Source organism: Gossypium hirsutum, chromosome A01 (assembly GCF_007990345.1).
Source record: "Gossypium hirsutum isolate 1008001.06 chromosome A01, Gossypium_hirsutum_v2.1, whole genome shotgun sequence".
NCBI classification, from domain to species: domain Eukaryota; kingdom Viridiplantae; phylum Streptophyta; class Magnoliopsida; order Malvales; family Malvaceae; genus Gossypium; species Gossypium hirsutum.
Window position 1 is genome coordinate 61,401,961 of NC_053424.1, and position 21,376 is coordinate 61,423,336.

At 34.3% G+C, this 21,376-nt stretch overlaps 1 protein-coding gene across 1 annotated transcript; it reads right to left on the reverse strand.

Moving 5' to 3' along the window:
* Positions 1-4,654: 4,654 nt before the first annotated feature.
* On the reverse strand, positions 4,655-11,457 carry LOC107917453 (putative white-brown complex homolog protein 30). Its single transcript, XM_016846807.2, has 14 exons — positions 10,891-11,457; positions 10,689-10,765; positions 10,114-10,386; positions 9,882-9,945; positions 9,661-9,807; positions 9,469-9,503; positions 8,869-8,942; positions 7,700-8,601; positions 6,949-7,245; positions 6,241-6,678; positions 5,846-5,994; positions 5,476-5,765; positions 5,260-5,393; positions 4,655-5,002 (listed from the first exon to the last, which is right to left on the reverse strand). Exons 1-14 carry the CDS (start codon positions 11,106-11,108, stop codon positions 4,855-4,857), a joined length of 3,246 nt encoding a protein of 1,081 aa, XP_016702296.2. The 5' UTR covers positions 11,109-11,457; the 3' UTR covers positions 4,655-4,854.
* Between the last annotated feature and the right edge of the window lie 9,919 nt (positions 11,458-21,376).

The following is a 21,376-nucleotide window of genomic DNA, read 5'->3' on the forward strand; positions in this document are numbered from 1 at the left end:
TAATTCCAGTTTGTTAATTTGGTTGCTAGAATAAAGACTTTGATTTATTTATCTTAGTTACTTTAGTTATTATAATATGAGTCTTTAATTATGTCTTGTTTATTAAATGCATTTTTATTAATGTCTTGCATTATTGATCTATATCTTTTAACTATGGCATGCATTTTGTGTTCTGCATTTAATAAAGTCATGCATTAAGTAACTCTCATGGTAACTAAAGTTTGCATCTTTTAATAAAGTCATGCATTAAGTAATTCATTATTCATTTAGCTTACATCTTAATTAAAACCAAACATTTAAGCATCTTAGTTGTTAAATATGTTTGAGTTTGTTTATATAAGTATGTTATTTAATTTGGCTGTTATTTTTTTAATGCTTAAGTTATAGTGTGTTTAATTTTTCTTAAATAAATTGATTGTGTGATTGTTGTAGGAAAGTCCAAAAGGCTGGTCACATAGCTACAAAAGGGTTGTTTGTTTGCCAAGAAGAATCAAATGATGTCACATTCAATTGGTTGTCTAATTTTGGCATAAAAAAGTGTGCATTTGGTCACTTAATTGCTGGTGCATATTTGGAACATTTTTGGTAGGTATTGAAGAACTCAAAGCTCATTATGGTGAATTTTCAAATGGACCAAGAGTGACTCTTCAAGTCTAATAGGTTTTATGCACTCAAAGCTAGTTATGGTGCCAATTAAGAGATGAATACACAAGCATTAAGGCATTTGGTTAAGTGGAAAATGAAGGGACATCAAGCAGCACATTTATTGGACCATTAAGCCTTCATCAAGTGAAGAGGCATGACTTTTCAGCTATGCATGAATCAAGTGAAAAGACATGACTCTTTGGCTGCCTATTAAGATTTGTAACTGAATTTTAATATTTTGTTAATAGCTTATATGAATGTTGAATTTAAATAGTCATAATAATGCCTATAAATAGTTTGTAAGAAAACATTGTTTTGGGGGTTAGACTACATTTGCCAAATTTATGAAATATTTGAAACTTGTGAGAGTTCAAATCTCATTGTTCTCTTTGGGACTAATTTGACTTATCAAGCTAGGCTTGTGGTGTCTTATCATTCCTTTGTTTTCATAACTTATCACTAAAAAGTGTGGCGTTCGTTATACCTTTGGTTCGTATCTCGCTAGATAACGGGTCAAGGTTTATTTGCTGTTTTCATTTATCGTTATCCATCTAAGTGCTTATGAGACTTGAGTCAACAATCTTTCATATTGTTGGTTTGGCCTTTGCCTTATCTAAACCTATCCATCGATTGTTATCCATCTAAGTGCTTGTAAGACTTGGGTCAACAATCTTTCATATTGTTGGTTCGGCCTTTGCCTTAGCTAAACCTATACATTCATTCCCTAAACATTCTTTGAACCTTTGTTTGAGCCTATCTTCTACCGTTTTCAACCTTTCTTAGAATGAAGCACAACTTACTCAATTTCTTGATTGGGCACACACATACGACTCGAAACCACATCAATTGAGTTCATATCACATTGGTTCCAAACCCTAAGGAATTATGAGGATTGGTTGCAGAACAGGTGGGGGTGGAGGTTGTTGAGCCATTGGGTTCGTTCATACGAACTCAGAAAACCATTTGTTCATCATATGAAAGAATGCTTCCTTAGCGTCTCCTCCCCGGCCCATAGATACAGATGGAACGACGGAAATATGCAAGTGTACACAATCATAACAAGTAATAAAGTGACAAGTAAATGTCAATTATCGTACCCACAGGGACTGTGAAAAGAATTATTTATGAATGCAATTTTAAAAAACACTTTGGTGAAGAAATGTATTTGATTTGAAAAAGTGATTAAAAACTAGGATTTTAACAAAGTAAAATAAATAAAAGTTCCAATGCATGATTTCAAAATATGATTTTAATCAAGATGACATAATTGTGTTAGATTAATTACATTTCTTAACTTAGAATTATTAAACTCATGTTCATGTTGTTACCAATAAATTCACGACAACTCGGTAATTTGCTAACTTATGAACATACTTACCTACCAAAATCCATTTATCTCTTGACTATATCTCTACGTCAATTCAACCGATTAAACAAATTTTAATAAGCAAATGTGTTAATGCATATACATACTTATGAAATTAAAATAATCTCTTGAACATATCTCTATGCCAATTCAAACAATTAATTCAATCTCATAAGCACATAAAAGGTTATGTGAGGTAACAATGTATTTCTACATTGAAACAGTTTAATCACAATAATCTTGCAAGTTATGTAAGGCTAATGTATCGTTAGATACTGTTGCTAATTTAACCCTTAGCTACCTTAGATGATTAAACATGCACTGATTAAGTATCGTGTCAATTAACTACAATTTCAATCCGTTTAAATAATTAATTCATTAGTTACCTTACAATTGTAATGCAAGAATAACTTAGTCATGTTCTTACTTAATCGAACATCTTATCGAGGCCTATAACAACACAAACACAATTTTAATAAATTAAGTAGACGAAATGCAATCAACCTAACACGATTAAATTTAAGCCATATTAAGTAAATTAAACATATCAATATCAAAAATATTCATAGACATGTTCATCATAACAACAACAAAATTAAAATGATAGGGAACAATAATCAAATCCGGTCTTTTTCTCTGTGGCTTGCCTAGTTTGCTCCACTTCTCTTTCTCTGCTTGTTCTTTTCGATCCGAGGCTTCTAAAAACACTTGAATGCTGCTCCAAATGGTGGTTGATTGACTCTTTTTCAAGAGGTGAAATCGACAAGGGAATAGAGGAATAAAATGAAGAACAATAGAAGGGAATGAAAAGAGAAAAATGAGAGAGAGGTGAAGAGATGAGAAGAGTTGAGATGTGTTTGAAGTGAGCAGCCTAGGGGTATTTTTAGGTTAAGAAGGATGCTAAAAATATCCAAAATCAACAGCCAAAGACTCACCCCATGCCCGGCCACACATGTGGCATGTTTGAAGATTTCAAACATGCTATTTTAAGGTAGGGGCAAATCTAGAAAGGCATAAATAGTGGAGGGGTTTGAATGCATTTTGAAGAATTCTTCAAGGTCCATTTTGCAAGCCAAATAATCAGCCAAGCAAGCTGATTGGGTCAGCATGTGGGACGCTTTTGCGCTCCCAATGCTCGGTTGGATCTGTTTTCTTGGTTCAGCTCAACTGGGCCCCTTTTCATAATTAATTAACAATAATTTATTTAACCCAAATTAAATTGGATTAAAATTGAAATTAATTATATTATGAATTAATACAGATAATTTGGACCGTCTTAGGCTGAAAAAATTAATTCGCCTTAATACTTCAAAATTGCTTCTAGGTTTTGTGCTTCTAGCAGTGTCTGCTGAGCCGTTTTTTGCCCTTTGTGCAAATCTGTCAAAAATAATCAAATTAATCAAAATTTGATATAAAATTAATTAAAATTCAACATGTTCATAATTTGGGTGAAAAAAATTATTTTATAATAATTATATATTTTTCGACAAGAACTTTACCGAAACTGCATGAATTTAAGTTAAAAAGGGCATAAAAAAGTGTGTATATTTTTTGTGTTTCAAACGGGCCTAGTGCCACTCGACACTGCTTCGTGTACGGAGGCTTGCGCATTCCTTTCAACTTCATCGGAGTCAACTTGGTTGGATGTCATTTATATATGAAAGCATAGTTCAAAACATGTCAAGAGTTATCACACTATCACTGGTTATATAATGGCATATACTTCTAGACTTGTACACACTACGCTCAGTCTGAGAATTGACTAAATTGTAGCTCTAATACCACTAAATGTAACACCCTAACCCATATCTGTCACCGAAATAGGGTTACAAAGCATTACTGCAAAAACATTACTTAAAACATTCAATCACATACATTTCATGAATCATATCTAAACTCATTCAAACACATGTATATCATCCCTATTTCAAGCCCTCGAGGCCTTAGAAACACTTTAGAAACGATTCGGGACTAAATTGGAAACATTTAGAATTTTATAGAAAAAATAAAAATTTTCATACTGCAGGGATCACACGGCCTCCACTTCTTCAAATAAACCGAAGAAGGTGAAGAAGAGAAAATGAAACAAAGTCAGGTAGAAAACCATATCTAGAAAGTTGTTTTCTAGCTATTTATAACCCTTCTCGTACTATTTTCAACCTTATGAGATCCATCCATTGCTAATTATTATGTCTCCCACTAAGGAATCACCTGGTTTCATTCTAACCAAACCAAGTTTGGTCGTCAACCATGTCCAATTTAATTTCTTGCTTTCTCGTTTCTTCCAATAAAGTTTGCCAATTTGCAGTTTCTTTCGATTTAATCTTCCAATTATTTCAAGTTTCTAGGATCTCTAGAATCCAGGTGTTACATAAATTGTCTATAAAGTAAGTACAAACTTGTTTACAAATTGATTTACATTATTTAAATAACCCCACATTATATTTAAATTGACATTTAGCACCTAAATTGATTACTAGGTTAACAAAAAAAACCTGATTGATACAATTGATAACTTAATTAGAGTGTTTTGAAGTTTAAACATCAATCTAAAATTTGAACCATCTTTGAGATGTTTGGTGTTAATGCAATTAACAGTATAAAAAATAATATAAAACAAAAATATGTCGTACATTAAAATTTTATATTATGAAAATGAATAATTAATATATCAAAATTTAAAAAAAAATACAATAAAACAAATACAACACAAAATCATGCGTACAGAGTTCTAAACATTTAGCCATGAATTTTCGTTCTTTTCTTTTCTTTCCTGTTCGATGGTGAGTTTCTTTTTATACAAAAAAAAAAGCAAAACAGAGAAATTGAATTCTTCTCCAAACTCATCTCGTTACAAGTATAATGAAAGCTAGAATGCGAGCGATAACGCCATTGACAATAAGGATGATTAAGCAAAGTTTCCAGTCATGGAGATTATAACCGCCAGATTCCAATGATTTGCAACGAGTTAATAGCCAAACTCCAGAGTACCTGAACAATATCAACACTTTGAGGAAGCTCAAGCATGGTATGTTTATGCCTCTCTAATTATACCCAACAACATGAGTATCTTTCTGATATCAGTATTTATATATATATATTTGGAGATTCCTGAAACATGATATTTTCACAATCATGATATGATATGAGTGGCATATATGTATATTCAATTTTCTTTTTAAGTTGTTTTAAGATCATACTCTCATATATAAATCGCAGTAGTAGAAGAAAGAAAAAATATTACTAACTTTTCAGCATTTGCAATGACAAAAGCTTCCAAAGCCCACTTTGTGTAGCAAAATTTGCCAAAATATTTCTGAATCATACTATCTTTTCCCTTGTTTGCAACGAGAGTCAAAACAACGGGAACAAGCACTGCCCACTGAAACAACAAAATTATTAAGCTCATCATCTAGAAAAAAAGTCATGGGTTCATGAAATGATAAAAGCTTTTTAGAACATACCAATTGGGCAAGACTAGGTGCAAAGGAAATGGCTAATACGTAAGCCATACCAGTGACACAGTAAACAAGTGCCATCAATATAACGTAGTTATCTTGAAAGCTTGATCTTGGATTGTTGAAGAAATAGAACATTGATAAATATGCCACTGGTTTGATGATGATGTTGAACAAATCAATTGTGTCTTTCGATAGGAAATGAGCTAGACTGCTGATCCCGGATTCAGTCTCCCTTTTGTATTGTAATTTATCTAGCGAATACGTTCTCAATGCAGCGATCATAGATAATAGTGCTGCGAATGAAGGAGATTTTAAGTTATAAACATAATGGCAACATGACCATTTTAGGCCAAGCATTTTTGTTTCAACTTACAAACTGCAATGACTGAAAATGTGTAGCCAGCGTTATCCAGTGTTTCATCTGTCACTTTCGCAAGAGTCCCTAAGCAGGCTCCCGCAAGAAGTAGGATCATTAAATCGACAGCTTGCATCTGACCTTCTCTTAGTCGCTGTTTAAGAATCCTGAAATTTTGACATATGGTAAATCATCAAGGTTTAATGTACAAGGAGGCCAGTTTTTGACTAGGAGGTGTTTGGTCCAAAACAAACATTCATATGTTGTTATGGAACAAGGTTAGGCAACCAGAGATTAGATCATCTTAAGGTGTCTTAAACAGTTGACAAAAACTGGTCCTACTAGTGGTAGATTAGGCTGTAATATGAACCAAATATTCATATGATCGGAATACTGCTATTGGCTTATTATACCTGCCAAGAAAGTATCTGTACTGGCGAAGTATACCCGGTGTTCGTCTGTTGGATAGATCTTTAGATTTCGAGACATTAGTCTTTGAATCATCAGGCAGGTCTCCAGCAAATGCTTGTCCCCCAGCAGCGCCGCCAGAATTATTTGGATTTGAACCAGAGGGTGTTGAAAGTCCTTCAGCCAAATCAAGCATATCTAGGGGTACTGGGTAGCCATTGTGTAGCATCCATCGGACAGGAAGTTGTTCACGAGTCACTGTAGCCGGCTTCTCAATCCCTTCCAGAATGTCGATTAAGTGGTCCGGAGGATTAACACGGTCGGGCACATTGATCCCTATGCTGGAAAAGTATTCTTCAACTTTCTTCACAGGTCCAAGATATGCAACCAGACCACCTTTGGCTAGAAGGATTAAATCATCAAACATCTTGAACAAAGTATAGCTGAATCACAAGAAGCTAATGATTACCTTCACAAATTGAAAAACCAAAAAGCAGCCATTTCTTGATGTAATTTCAGCCTTTTAAGCTTTTATATTTATATATAAGAACTATACGGACTATCTTATCATAAATAATCAAATTGCTGTACAAGCAGAAGTAACTAACGAGAAAAATCAACTCAAATAAGCACCTTCTGGACCTGGCTTGCAATGATTCAGCCAATAAAAAACCTATCTTGTCTCTTATTTTTGGGTTTAGAAAAAAATATACCTTGGTTGGTGAAGTACCATGCAGATGTTTACCCCTTCAAGAGCTTCACGTCTAAGTGCTCGAAGGAGTAACTGTGATGAAGAACTGTCTAAACCAGTAGTAGGCTCATCCAAGATCAATAGAGAAGGTTCCATAACCATCTCTAGTCCAACATTTACACGTTTTCTTTGGCCTCCAGAGATCCCTCGTTTCTCCACTGTTCCTACAAGTGAATCCCTCACTGCTTGTAGACCCAAGGACTCAATAACCCTTTCGATAACCAAAACTTTATCGGGTTTTGCCAGGTCCGCAGATAATCTTCAGTGTTATGGAATCCACAAAATGATATAGTAAGAATGAAACTTATAGGATTCAAATTATTCAACATAGAGACAATAAATTATGTTCTACATGGATGCTCCTTAACAACTTCACCATTAGCGGAGTAGTGCGTTGGAAGTGCACCACGTTTCTTGAGCTACAAAGGTGATAGATATCATGCTTTCATAAAAATTCTTCCTGATTTTCACAAATTAGTCTACCATGACTGCCTCAAGTCTAACATTCCAACTAATATCAACACAAGTAAGACCACTGAACTAGTGATTATAATTGAGGAAAGGTTTCTAAAATAACATTAAACGTTAGGCATATTTGAATTCAATGATCAACCAGTTACAGAAAGATATCCTGTTTAAATTTGAGCTGTTTTGTATAAAATGATGAGATGATGAAAACTGTTAATTTATATCACATGTTTGAAACCACATACCTGCATCTCGCACTGAACCGAAGGTTCTCCTCTACTGTCAAGTTTCCATGCACTATGTCATCTTGAGGCACATATCCAATAATTTTCCTATATGCTTGGATAGGTTCGTTTTTTCCATTTACAAGAATCAAACCTGTAACACTGCATCCAGCAGCAGTTTTCCCTGTCAAAGCAGAGAGAAATGTAGTTTTCCCGGCTCCTGATGGGCCCATAACTGCGGATACACGACCTGGCATGAGTTTCCCAGTGACAGACCTGAGTAAATTTTTGTTTTTCCCCTTCAAAGTGAGCGTTAGATCCTTGAAATAAATCTCAATCATAGGCCTGGTCCTGATATCGTTATCAGTAGCCATTGAAATTATTCCGGAGAAAGTCAAGTTCTTGTTCTGTTGTGCTTTTTCCTTCTCAATTTGACCATAGGCATACTTGAAAATTTGACTCTGAGTATGCAATTGTTTACCCTTTGGTGCTTGTTTTTTCACATTTTTCCCTCCAATATTCAAATCAAAACCCTCATTACTCTTGGGATCGTCTTCAAGGGAATGCAACATCTTTGTGAGGTCACCTGGTTCCTTTTTCTTCTCCTTTGAACCTTTGGAGGTTTGCTCGGCTACCTTTGGCAGTGGTGGTACCGGAGCTTCAGTAGATTTACCTACACCTGATGCCTTCTGCTGTTCAGTTTTCCTTTGCGATTTAGCTCGAGAAAATGTCTTTGAAAGCTGTGCCTGCCAACCCCCTTTCTTAGCAATATCTTTTGCTGCTTTCCACCTTTCCCGTGCTTGCGCAGTTTCACGCGCATGCTTTGCTGCTGCTTCTCGGGATTTAGCCTGTCTTCTTTCTTTAGTACTAATAACTTGATCAGAGAAATTATAAATAATGAGCAGCAGGAGACTCAGTCCAACCTACTTATGCAAGAGAAAGTAAAAAAGTCAACTCGTTGAATTCGGAGCAACAACAAAGCTAAAACAGATCAGATTCCAGAGAAAAAGGAAACACAATCTAATTCTGCATGAGCATGCAAAAGAAATCCTTCATGGAGATTAGCTTCATGAGGAATTCTTCAAAGAATTATGACAGGCATGGCTGATTAACAGCCCTATATATCACCATTAATAAGACACATAACCAGCTTAAGAACAGCAATCAATGACTAGTTAGAAACCACTTACAAAGAGCATGACTCCATAACCGTGAATATTTTGGTTTGAAGTATTTGGATTGCAAGTAGTTAATTTGAAGCAAGCTGCAAAGTGTTCACATAAAAATCTCATGAAAATGGATATCCATTCTTTTTGAATGAACTAAAAGCATTGACCAAACTTTGCTGTATGCATCAATGATAAGTTAGAAACCCTGAGGCCAGGAACAAGGAAGGTTCGTAAAATAAAATGCTATGGAGTTGCAAATAAATTCTGGGGCTCTTTAAATCTTCCTCAGGTGATTCAAAAGATATACTTTTGAGGCACTTTCACTAAATGAATGCATACACAAACAACTTTCGATATTTTCATGTAGGTTGCATGGATACCTTTTGCACTCATTGGATGTAATACACAGAAACTGATCAAACTGGTTCATCTAGCCGATTGATTATAAATTTGGTGAATTTCATCAAGTGGATAAAATTCATTGTTAACCCTTTCATGTTCTCTAGCTCTAAAATATAGACATTGTGAGTTTTGCAAAAAAGGAAAAACAAGGTGAACAAATTGGGTTTCAAAGCAAATTTCCAGTAAGTCTACCGGATGAAAAGAGAAAAAAGAACTTACAAATTTGGGAAGTGGAACCCTTTCTGCAGTAATGCCTAAAATTGAATCAAAAGAACTTATTAGCAAACATAAACTCCAAGAATAGAGTATTTTCAGAATATCATCAAATTATGTATGTTATCTTGATACAGAATGCAGGTTCTGCAAGCAAATAACTTTATTGATGCTATGAGTTCAGGGATAAAAATATACCCCTTACTGCAAGTAATTTTATTAAGGGTATTAGGGCAGTATGATCCTGCTGAACAGAAAATCTCACTACTACTTCCAACATCAGCCCAAATATCCGCAGTGCCGCAACTGTGATTTGGCTTTCCAGGAGGAATTTGGTAATTATACCTGCAAATTTTCTTAACCGATTTAATGCCTACAGTACACGATGTGAGAGCAGAAGAAAAGAAACACGAACTTACGGGTCACAAACTCCGGTTGTTTTATTCAGCGTTGCAAGCGGACAATAAGAACCTAAAGGGCATGCTTCATTTTGCATGAACATGAAAAAGACAATGAATGTTCTTCATTCAGTTCCACTTCTATCAACAAATAATTCCAGTTTTCTGAAATTTTCATCGGTCATTATTCGCTTCATCACAAACTACCATTCTCTTTTGAAATTGTTATCAAACAGTTGTGTAAAGTACTTACGTATCATGCAAGCAAGACCCCTAGGGCAAAAGAATCCTTCACAACAAGGTTGACAATCTTGAGTCCTGGAAGGCATGTAACTGGTATTTTTTAGATCAATCTGTTGCCCCCCGTCAGCAAAACAACCCCATCCTGGCTCACATCCAGAGACCCAAGATTTCAAATTGCAGTTCTTGTTAACTTTTACGTAACCAGTTTTGGCCCCCTTTGAAAATAAACTATCGAAATAAAATTTTATCTCTGCTGCTGTACATAGTCTCAGGGTGACATCTCCTGTTAAATTTTAATTCATCGTAAGCTCCATAGGTGAAGGATATGACAATACATTGCAAAGATGGAAAAGTAACTTTCAACAGAAAACTTGAATCATGGTAACTATATCTATCAGCCTAATTAGTTTATGGCCAATTTTTTACCTTTTTTATGCCTGCAAAACGCATGGTGTTGAAAAAGATACTTGAACCATGGTAATTTTTACAATATTTTTAGCAGACATAAAATCAGACATCTGGATCATCATAATGTCAACAAGTTCAATTAAATATAGCATTTCAATAGGCTAAAGCTTTTCATACCTTTTGTTTTCTTGATACAATTAGTCACAAAATCCATATTTTTTGAAAAATTAAATGCTCCATCTAAATCCTCTTGCCTGAGAAGAAATAAGAGATGCACTAAACATATATATATATTATAAAAGGTGTTTTTTGGGGTAAAGTAGAACGGTGACATGCATGATACAGAGACAGAAGAGAAGAAAATTTGCGAAATACATACGCATTCTTTATGCAGAAGCTTAAATCACTACCAATATCTTTGATTAACAATGTAGTAAGATTCGAAAGCCGTTTGTGGATGAGGTCCGTTACGCCAGGGAGGACGGCAGGGTTTTGTGTTTCACTGTAATCATCCCCATCCAAAGACCTTGAAGAAGGAAAGGAACTTAAAAAAACAAGAAGAAAAAGCAAAAAATGGGATCTAATAACTCCTCTCATATTGATCAACAGGCGAAGCTCTACAAATCACAAATCCTATAATACAAAACATAAAACAATTAACTATAATTGAATTCCGTGAATGAACCATGGCATTGTCAAAGGTAAAATGTCTTTTAAAACATCACGGTCTTGAGTTTTTATACTTGTTTCAAACAAGACCATGAACATTCATGGACCAAAAAACAAAACAAAAGAAAATAATAATAAATAGGGAAGTCTGAAATAGGGTGGTTGAAAATATGCAGACCAAAAATGAAGAGTGACAACAAGCAGGGGAAGATTTGGATAGCTTTAGAGTTAGACCCTTGAGAGAAAACAATAGAATTTTGCTCGAAAGGGTGGAGTGAATGTGTGTTTGCGTTTGAAAGGAGGCCCTTGGTTTTGGGAATGAAAGAAATGGCGGGGAGAAATGGGTGGCTACTTTGAAGGTGAAAACTATGCTCTACCGTTATGTTTCGGTGCTTGCACCGCACGTCAAATAACTAACACTCCTAAAATGCCATAACATTTCATTTACGACTTATGTTAAACATTTAATGTGTTTAACCCAATTTCTATGAATTTTTTTATTATTTCCCTGTCACAAAAACTCTGGAGAAATTGATTCAACTCAAGACTAATATTAATAAAAACTAATAATAATAAGAAAAAGAAGAAGAAAGAGGGATAATCACATATTTGTGGTACCTCTAATTTTAAAATGGTTGATTTTATTATTTCCAACTATCTAATGTGTTATCTCCCACTAACAAGTTAAAATATGACATTTTTTGATATGTAAACCAATTTTAAACTGCCAATTCACATTATTGTCAAGGAGTAATTAAAAAGGTCAAATTAAGGATATGAAAATAATTATAGTAGTTTTGATTTTAAAGATAAAATAAAATAATAAAGAAACCTTTCAAGTTTATTAAGTAACTTTAATTTCTTCATAAAACATCACTCATTGAAAAAATATTATCTATTTCTTCGTATCAAATTTCAATTTTCTATCTTAAATCTGAAATTTTGAACCTATAATTTTTTTAAGAGAAAAACTCATAATTTATTAATTTTCTAATATTTTTATGAATTTATTGTGTTTTTTTCTTCGGTTTAAGAGAGAGAGAACAAGGAGACAAAGAACTCAATCGTGTTGATTTGTATGAAAGGGATTAGTAGCAGATGACTCTTATTTTGGTGATTTCTTTTTTTAATTGAAAAGTGAAATAAAAAAAAAGTAAATTGAAAGAGAGGTGAATTGAATGGTTAGGTTCGATGATCTAGTGAACAAGATGATACGGGTTGTTTACCAACGGCCAGATTCCTTTGAATTTCTATGTATGTTTCTATTTTAGTTTTACTAGAAACACAGAATTTTAATGGTTTTTTTTATTAAGAATAAATAGTGCCTATTGGGAAGTGTGGGGGCAACAAGAACGTTGTGTTTTGGTCCCATTCCATTTAAATGAAATAGTGCATATTGTAACCAGCTATCACTAACGGCTAATTTAACACCCCTAACCCATATGATCATATGTGAAATATATGACAACGAATGATATGAATGTATATAAATGAATGATGCGTTATATACGCTCGTTATATGAAATTGTGGTCCTATGTTTCGGATATGAGATTTATGAAACATGAAACATGGCTTTGATGTATGATTACTTGGTCCGAAAACTTGAACAGATAATGGAATTAAAATGGTTGAGTTGGCGTATGCTTTGTATGTAATATATAATTAGTAAAATAAAGTTGATCTTGGCTAGCTATATGATTCATGTATGTGAATTTGGTTTATGTGAATAAGGGAATTATGGATGTTCGAGTTTGGAAGTGTTTATAAAGAAGTTGATATAACTTTATGTATGATTTGTAATAAATGACCATGGTTTGGTTGGCGATGTAATGAATATGTGCGAGCTTGATTTATATGATTGAGCTAACGGTTGTTATTCGAATTTGAAGCATGGTTATACGTTCATTTATAAATAAGATAAGTGGAGTTATTTAATGTGGTTATATGAATTTACGAGTACAATGAATGTATATGTGATTGAGATTTGTTAAATTCGATTTAGTGATATTGGTTTAAAAATATCATTGAAATGATTTATTTGCTTATGGCTTACTAAGTTTTCAAAGCTTACTCTGTGTGTTTTTCCTATGTCTATAGAGTTTTAGAGACTTACTCGGGTTGGAAGTTGTAGGAGACGTCATCACACTATCCGGTTATCGCTTCGGTAAATAAAAGTTTTGAGTTTTGGTTATGTGGCATGTATAGGCTAGTTTTGAATTGGTTCATTTTGATTTGAGTATTTTTTATATAGCCATGCAAAAATGGCTTAATCATGATGCTAATATTGTGTATATTCGGTTAGGGATTAAGCTCATTTTGGGAAGTATGTTTCATGATTTAGTTATGGATTTGGTATAATCATGATATGAGATTGATATGATAATTTTGAGATGTAGATCATGTATGAATGAATGAATTTGGCATGTGATTTTGGTATGTTTTGGTATAGAGAATGAACATGAAATTTGATGATGATATTATGGATTGATTGATGCATGTTTGGAGTTGAATTTGGTTGAAAATGTTGTATATATGATGCTTGATTTTGGACTTGTAGAGAGGACCCTATTGGGTGGCAAATTAGCCTTACAAATGGCCTATAATTGCCTACACGGTTGAGCACACAGACGTGTGTCTCGACCGTGTCCTTAAATGTTTAGTTTCGAATCAAGTCAGACTTGCACACGGGCCAGACACACGGGTGTGTGATAGCCGTATGACCCAAGTCAGTGTTGCACACAGGCTAAGACATGGTCTAAGGCACGACCGTGTGATGCACACGGCCTAGCCACATAGGCGTGTGCCCCTGTTTGACGAAAAATTTTCAAAGTTTCGTAAAAATTTCGTATGTGTCCGGTTTAGTCCCGACTTATTCCTAATGCATGTTTAAGGTCTCGTTGACCTAAGAAGGGGACTTTATAATGATATTTGACTATGACACGACGATGTATAATTTATGATTGTGAAGTGGTCGCAAAATGCTCTGATATGTTCGATAATACCTCTTAACCCTAATCTAGCAACGGATACGGGTTAGGGGTGTTACACGCATCAAAGGTATCAAAGCTTTTGATTCTTTATGGCCAGTGACAACATCACCATGTATCTTGAAAAAGAGATATGCAATCTCTAAAAAGAAGTTTCACAGTTGCAAACTGAATTTTCCTAGTTGGAAAGCAGGTTTGATTCACATTTTAAGGGGCTATGTGAGGAGTTCAAAGGTGAAATCACTAATGAGTTGCATTTTTTGTTTGAAAAATATTAAGGCCAACCATATGGTGTAACAGTTCCTAGATTTGGATTTAGAAAAGGGAAATGAATTTTGGGCACTCTTCATTTAGGATTTCCTCCCAAGAAACCATTGATGGTTCCCATGATGGAAAATTTGACCTATGTAGGAGCTTCAACACAAGTTGGCAACATAAAAGTGTTTCCCAAACCTTTCAAGCTCGACTGTCATCACTTTGTGGGAACCAACTTTAGGGGGTGGTGGTCTAAACTAGAGTAGTATTTCGAGGCTAAAGGAGTGATGGATCAGCCCAAGGTGTGAATTTGATGCTTTCACCTAGAAGGTAAAGCCCTTGATAGGCACCATATTTTTGCTCAAAGCCACGAGAGACTTCATGGGCTTACATGGGACGTTTATGCCAGAGGCTTACAAGAATTGTTTAGCTCAAGTTCATTTTTGGATCTAATGACAGAGATCGTTGCACTAAAACGACAAGGTATATTTGATTAATATCATGATGTCTTTGTGAGCTTATTGAATCAGTTACATCTTCCAGAGAGCTATGCCCTTAGTATCTATGTAAGTAACTTGAAAATAGAAATCAATCAATACCTACAATTGTTTAAACCTAAATCACTTTGTAACACCCCAAAATAGGGCCTAGAAGTTTTTGGGTATTTTAAGAATTTTGGACTATATGAGCTCAAAATTTTTAAGGTTGGTACTCGATTATTTTTTCGACTATGGCATCTTAGTTGTCAAGTCAATTTTTGAAAAAGTGTTCTAGAAGCCCCTAATTTTAGAGAAAGAATTAATTTGGAACATAATCAAAATAGTGAGAATTTATGTGGCAATTTTACCAATTTGTACAATTGAACCTGAGCTAGGGCATACGATCAAGTTCCTTTGCTTGCATGATGAGTTTTTAAGCCCCGTTTTTAATGATTTTTATGTTTTCTAGATCGTTTTAGCTTAAACTAGCTAGCCCAGAGGTCAATTTGTAAAACTATTAAAGGTTGAGAGTTATGCCATGAATGTTTTTGTATGGTTCTTGATGTTTAATAGTAGCTTATGAGTCCTTCTTTTCTAAATAAATAAGTTTAGGGTTTAGGGTTTAGGGTTTGTATGGTCAAAAATGTATAGTACATGATAGATTTTGTAACATTCTGAATTAGGGCCTAGTCAGAAAAATGGTTTTGAGACCACAAATCTAATATGGTAATAATTATTTTATGATTATTATAAGGTCTATGATATGTCTCTATGCTTGTGTGAAAATTTCATGAAGAAATTTTATGCGAAATGTGGTTAATTAGACTTTAAGGACTAAATTGAATAATTTGTAAAACTTGTTTTCTAGAAGAAATTTGCATGAAATTGAATTAGACTATTAATTAGAGGTCCTTAAAGAGTAATTTGATCGAGTTCTAAAAATTTGGACAAAAATGGGCTTGGAAGGGTAAAATTTGAAAGAATGGTAAAAATGACATTTTGGTCATTTAGGGGTAAATGAATTAAAAGAAAAAAATTAAAAGCCAAATGTTCCTCCCATGGCCATGTGAATCAAGAGAGAAGCCATGGATAGGGTTTCCAAGCTTTCAAGCTCAATAGTAAGTGATCCCCAGCCCCATTTTTAACGTTCTATGTATTTTTGAAATCCCGGTAACATGCTCTACTCATTTCTACCATTATTTTGAGCTAGGGTTCATGTTTAAAAATTGACCCATACATGAAATGCTAGTATTTTGATTTCTAATGGTAGAATATGAAAGATTGGAGTGTATTTAACACCTTTTACTAAGTGATTTTTCATGAAAAAACCTAATAAGGACTAAGTTGAAAAAGGTGTAAAATAGGTAACTAAAAATCTATTTTAATGAGAAATGTGGGCTGCGATAAGCTTGATTATGTTTCAGCTAGGCTTGGGTAATCAAGAAATTGAACATATTTCTTTTGACGAGCCTAAGGACTAAATTGAAAATATGTGAAAGTTTAGGGAAAAATTGTAAATTTTCCAAAATATGATTTTTGGGTCAATGTGAAAAATGTGAGTCCTAAATAGGCTATATTTGAAATGATAGATCAAGGAAATCGAGATTTGGGCTTAAATCGAGAAAATACAAGGTGATTGATTAAAATGGTAACTTTGCCATTTTCGTATTCAAGGTAAGTTCGCGTGATTTAATAAGCCTATTATTCATGTTATTATTGTTATACACGAAATATATCTTGCTATGATTGTATTGAATTTGATGTAAATGGAAATTTGATGGAATATGATATTTTAAATGAAATGAGTAAGTTTATATAGAAACAAGGTGACATGTTATTTTGATTTTATGGATTTATGCTCAAATAAAAATGAAAATGTGTTGATTAGAATGAAATGTGTTGATTTGAATGTACATTGCATGGTCATCTATGCATATTGATATACTTGATCAAAAGAGAAAATCTCAGTTGAATAAAAAGGATAACCGATGGGTTTCTCGAAAATGAATTAACGGTAGAAAAGATATAGCCCGGGCGGGTGTTCCTTTATTGATCGAGCCTCTCGAAGAATAAGTGTACTGAACTAGATTTAGCCCGGACGGGTAATTCGATTAGGGTCTAAATTTAGCCTAGAATGGTAATTCAGATTTGAGCTCATTAGAGTACATGTCATTGTAAGGGATTTAGCCTGGACTGGTGATCCCGACATTGCTCTGTGAGTTTACATTACGGTGGATATAGCCTGGACTGGTAATCCCGCCGTAAGAGCGAGGTTCGCGGGAGTGCATACTTGATAATGATCACTTGCATGATTAGACGGTAAATAGGATATCCATCGAAATTTTTATAAATTCAATGGGATTAATATGAGAAATGGAATGGAAATACCTGAAATGATAAACTCATCTATGTTTAGTTGATACTAGTATGATGCATATGATTGTCTTGTTTGGATGAGTGGTTGTGCAAAGAGATAGCACAGGTACATACTCGAAACCCTTGAGCATGTATTTTACATGTGAAATAAAATGGACTTGTGGTAAGAATGCAATTAAATGAGTGATACATATAAGAATAATTTCTATGAAAAATTTGTGATAGTCATCATTATGTTGCACTAAAATAGATTAGGACAATAGCAGTGGTCCAGTTTTGAAAATCCCTCAAAAATTTTAGAAACTAAATTAAAGGCTGAATAAAACATGGAATTAAAGATTATCGAGTGTAGTTTCTTATAAAGGAAACGGTGTAAGAAAAGGAATCTCCTATTATGAGATATTTGAATTTTTGTGAAATAGGGTTAGAGTGATCTCGGACTCCCTTTTCTTAAATTTGGAAAATCATTAAAAATTATAAAAAAATTATTATGAGTTATAAATTATATGATTAAAATATTTAATGAGTCCATTTTCAAGGTAAATATATAGGAGCAATATCCGAGTCCCGTGCTATGAGATAATTAATTCGTAGTGAAGAGAGGTCGGAACTGCTAGACAGGGGAACGGGGGTAACTTTAAAGAATAAATTGTACTTATTGGCTAGAAAAAAAATTCTTAAAATTTTATGGTAATAAGAATATGAGTCTAGTTTTGGGGAAAATTAATGGATCTTAATTTGGAGTTCCGTAGCTCCAGATATAAATGATCTAGTGACTGTGACTCAAGAAAACAGCTTGACTAGATTTTGAATAAATAAAGAGAAATTGAAATAGCATATTAATTCCTTCCTTATTATTTTCATGCGAGCTTACTAAGTGTAAAGCGTACTCCCTCCTTTCCATTTCTTTTAGTATTGTCAGGTCAGATCGGGGTTGGAGAATGTCGGAGGCAACATCACACTACTAAGCTATCACCTTGGGATATTGATACATAGGTTGAGAAGTTTCAAGTGAGTGGCATGTATAGGGATTAGTTTTTATGATATGTACCCTATGATTTGGCCAACTGTATTGGCTTATTTTGATTTATTTGTATATGGCCATAGGGTGTGGCTCATATTGAGTATGGTTTGTAAATCTATCTATCCATGCTATGTTATAATGTTTGTGATGAAATGATGTAAGCATGATGGTTGGCAATGCTTAATTGGTATTGTGACATGCATGTGTGATGAATGCTTCATGACCATTCGAAGTGGTCATGACCATGGTTAATGTATAATAGGGCAAGTAATATAATAATGCCTTGAACGTGAATGCTGGATGGATAAGTTGATGATCATGGTATAAGAGAATAAGTGGTAAAGTATTTGACTTGGTCAAATAAATGAGATTTGGTATGCCTAGAATCGATATAATGTGAGAATTAGTAAAACGTGTATGATGCCTCGAAAACGTCATGTAACACCCCTAACCCATATCCAACACCAGGACAGGGATCGAGGCATTATCGAAACTTTACACTTTCAGTATACTAACTCGGGTCAGAAAATTCCATTTGAATTTAAAACTTTTCAATCATGAACATCTCGTCCCTTGTATAGGCCTTCGAGACCTATAACATATCGGAAGGCAATGTGGGACAAATACGGGCACATTTGATTAGCCTTGGGCTCCTCAGAAAATTTTCCTTATCTAAAAGGGACACACGCCCATGTAGGTGGATTGTGTAGACTCACACGCCCGTGTATCTTGGGGCACGCCCATGCCCTTCAACCGTGGGCAACACTGACTTATCAACATAGCCATGGAACACGCCCGTGCTACCTACCTGTGGACGAAACTTTCATTTTAACACGGCCATGGCGCACGCCCGTGTGGCCTACCCGTGTACAACTTTGAGCTAAAGTTTTAAGTGCAGGGGACACACGGCCATAGCAGACGCCTATGGGAGGGAAACGTGTGTCACACACGGCCTAGACATACGCCCGTGTGTCCAACCATGTGGGATTTATTAAGCTATTTTCCAAGCCTTTAGTCACCCCTTTATACTACTTGTGCCTAATGGTTACCAAGTTTGAGAATAAGCATGATTATATACTTGTAAATAATCTTAATGAAAATAGTTGTACGGAAACCTCATATCATTGGTTTCATACATAAATGGTTATTTCCTATTTAGTGTCATGGGTTCCCATATTACTTTAATCCATCTGAAATTGGCTCATTCATGTGATTCATTGCCAATTGATAGCAACCAATCCTTCGTAATTAAAACCATGCATAAAATCGTAGGTCATAGCTTTTTTAAAGTAAGCCAATTTTTAATGGCCATATACAAAGAGATAAACATATTTTTATATGCCTTTACTGGGCAAATCAAATGAAACATATAACAAAATACTCAAAAATACTATACATACCATTAAACAAAATAAACTGAGTCTTTATACCAAAGCTTGTTTTGTTGATAGTGTGTCCACACCCCAATTGTCTTCCAATCCTTATGAGTCCTTAAGCTCTATAAGACAAGGAAAAAGATAGGGGTAAGCATTTTCATGCTTTGTAATATCCCGAATTAGGGCCTAATCGGAATAGTGGTTTTGTGACCACAAATTCGAGATAGAAATAATTATTTTATAATTATTTTGAGGTTTATGATATGATTGCATGATTGTGTGAAAATTTCGTGATGAAATTCTATGCCTAAAGTGCTTAAATTGAAAGTAGGGACTAAATCGAATAAGTTGCAAAACTTGCATTCTAGAAGTTTTTAGTATGAAATTGTTTTGGAATATTAATGAGGAGGTCTTAAATAGAAATTTGACCAATTTTAAGTTCATGGACAAAATTAGGACATGGAAGGATTTTTTGGAAAGTTTAGTAGTAAGGGTATTTTGGTCATTTAGTAATTAAAATGAATTAAAAACAAAATTAAAAGCCAATTTTTGTCCATCTTCTTCATTAGGCCGAAATTTCAAGGGTTCTCCATAGCTAGGGTTTGTTTCAAGCTTCCAAGCTCCATAGTAAGTGATTCCAAGCCCCGTTTTTAATGATTTTTACGTTTTTGAGATCCCGGTAGCTCGATTAAGCTTATGCTAACAATAATTCAACTTAGGGTTCATATTTGGAAAAATACCCATAGGTGAAATTTGTGAATTTTGATGTTTTATGATAGAATATGGGGTTTTAAATTATGTTAGACAACTTGTGCTACTCGGTTTTGAGTGAAAACGAGTAAAAGGGCTTAATCGGTAAAAATACCTAATAGTCATAAGTACATGTTAGAGTGAGAATTTGATGTTGCCATAGAAGAGAAAAGTGATTAGGATGTTGTAAAACATAAGAATAAGGAATAAAGTTTAATCCCGAGCCTAGGGGCAAAAATGTAAATATGCAAAAGTTTAGGGGTAAAATTGTAATTTTGCCAAAATTTGAGTTAAGGATTAATTTGATAATGTGAGTATTAAATAAGCTAAATGTATTATTTTAGATCAAGAAAGACTTGGAATCGACCTCAATCGAGGAAAAGAAAAGATTGTGGACTAAATTGCAAAATCTTTGTATTTTGGTACCAAGGTAAGTTCATGTGTAAATAATGTAGCATAATGGTTATTTTTAAGTTATTGATGTTAATTATATGTTATGCTAAATTTTATTATGAAATGTATGCTTTGTGGTTAATTTTAAATAATATGTAAATTATGTGAACTACTTGTTAAATATAATTGTTACCGAGTATTGATTTCGGCATTCTACGGAAGACGACAAGGATAAGTGTTCGAGGAAAAAGCCAGTTTGAACCTTAGGAATAGATTAGGATACAAGTGACATGTCACTAGGATGGTTGAGCATCCGAACTCGTTGAGTTGAGTCCGAGTTCACTTATGGATGCGAATGTCCGAACTCGTTGAGTTGAGTCCGAGTTCGTGAGATGTAACTAGGCATCCGAACTCGTTGAGTTGAGTCCGAGTTCACTTATGGATGCGAACGCCCGAGCTCGTTGAGTTGAGTCCGAGTTCGCTTATGGGCGGGTTACATGATTGCTTGATTGAATATGTGGCACTTATATGCAAATTATCCATGTATCCGAATTA

Coding starts and splice junctions, on each gene's coding strand:
- LOC107917453 (XM_016846807.2), bottom strand. CDS start 11,108: ATGAGAGGAGTTATTAGATCCCATTTTTTGCTTTTTCTTCTTGTTTTT. Junction 9,946..10,113: donor GGGTCTTGCTTGCATGATAC/GTAAGTACTTTA, acceptor TGCAAAATGAAG/CATGCCCTTTAGGTTCTTAT. Junction 9,504..9,660: donor AAAATTACTTGCAGTAAGGG/GTATATTTTTAT, acceptor ATTCAATTTTAG/GCATTACTGCAGAAAGGGTT.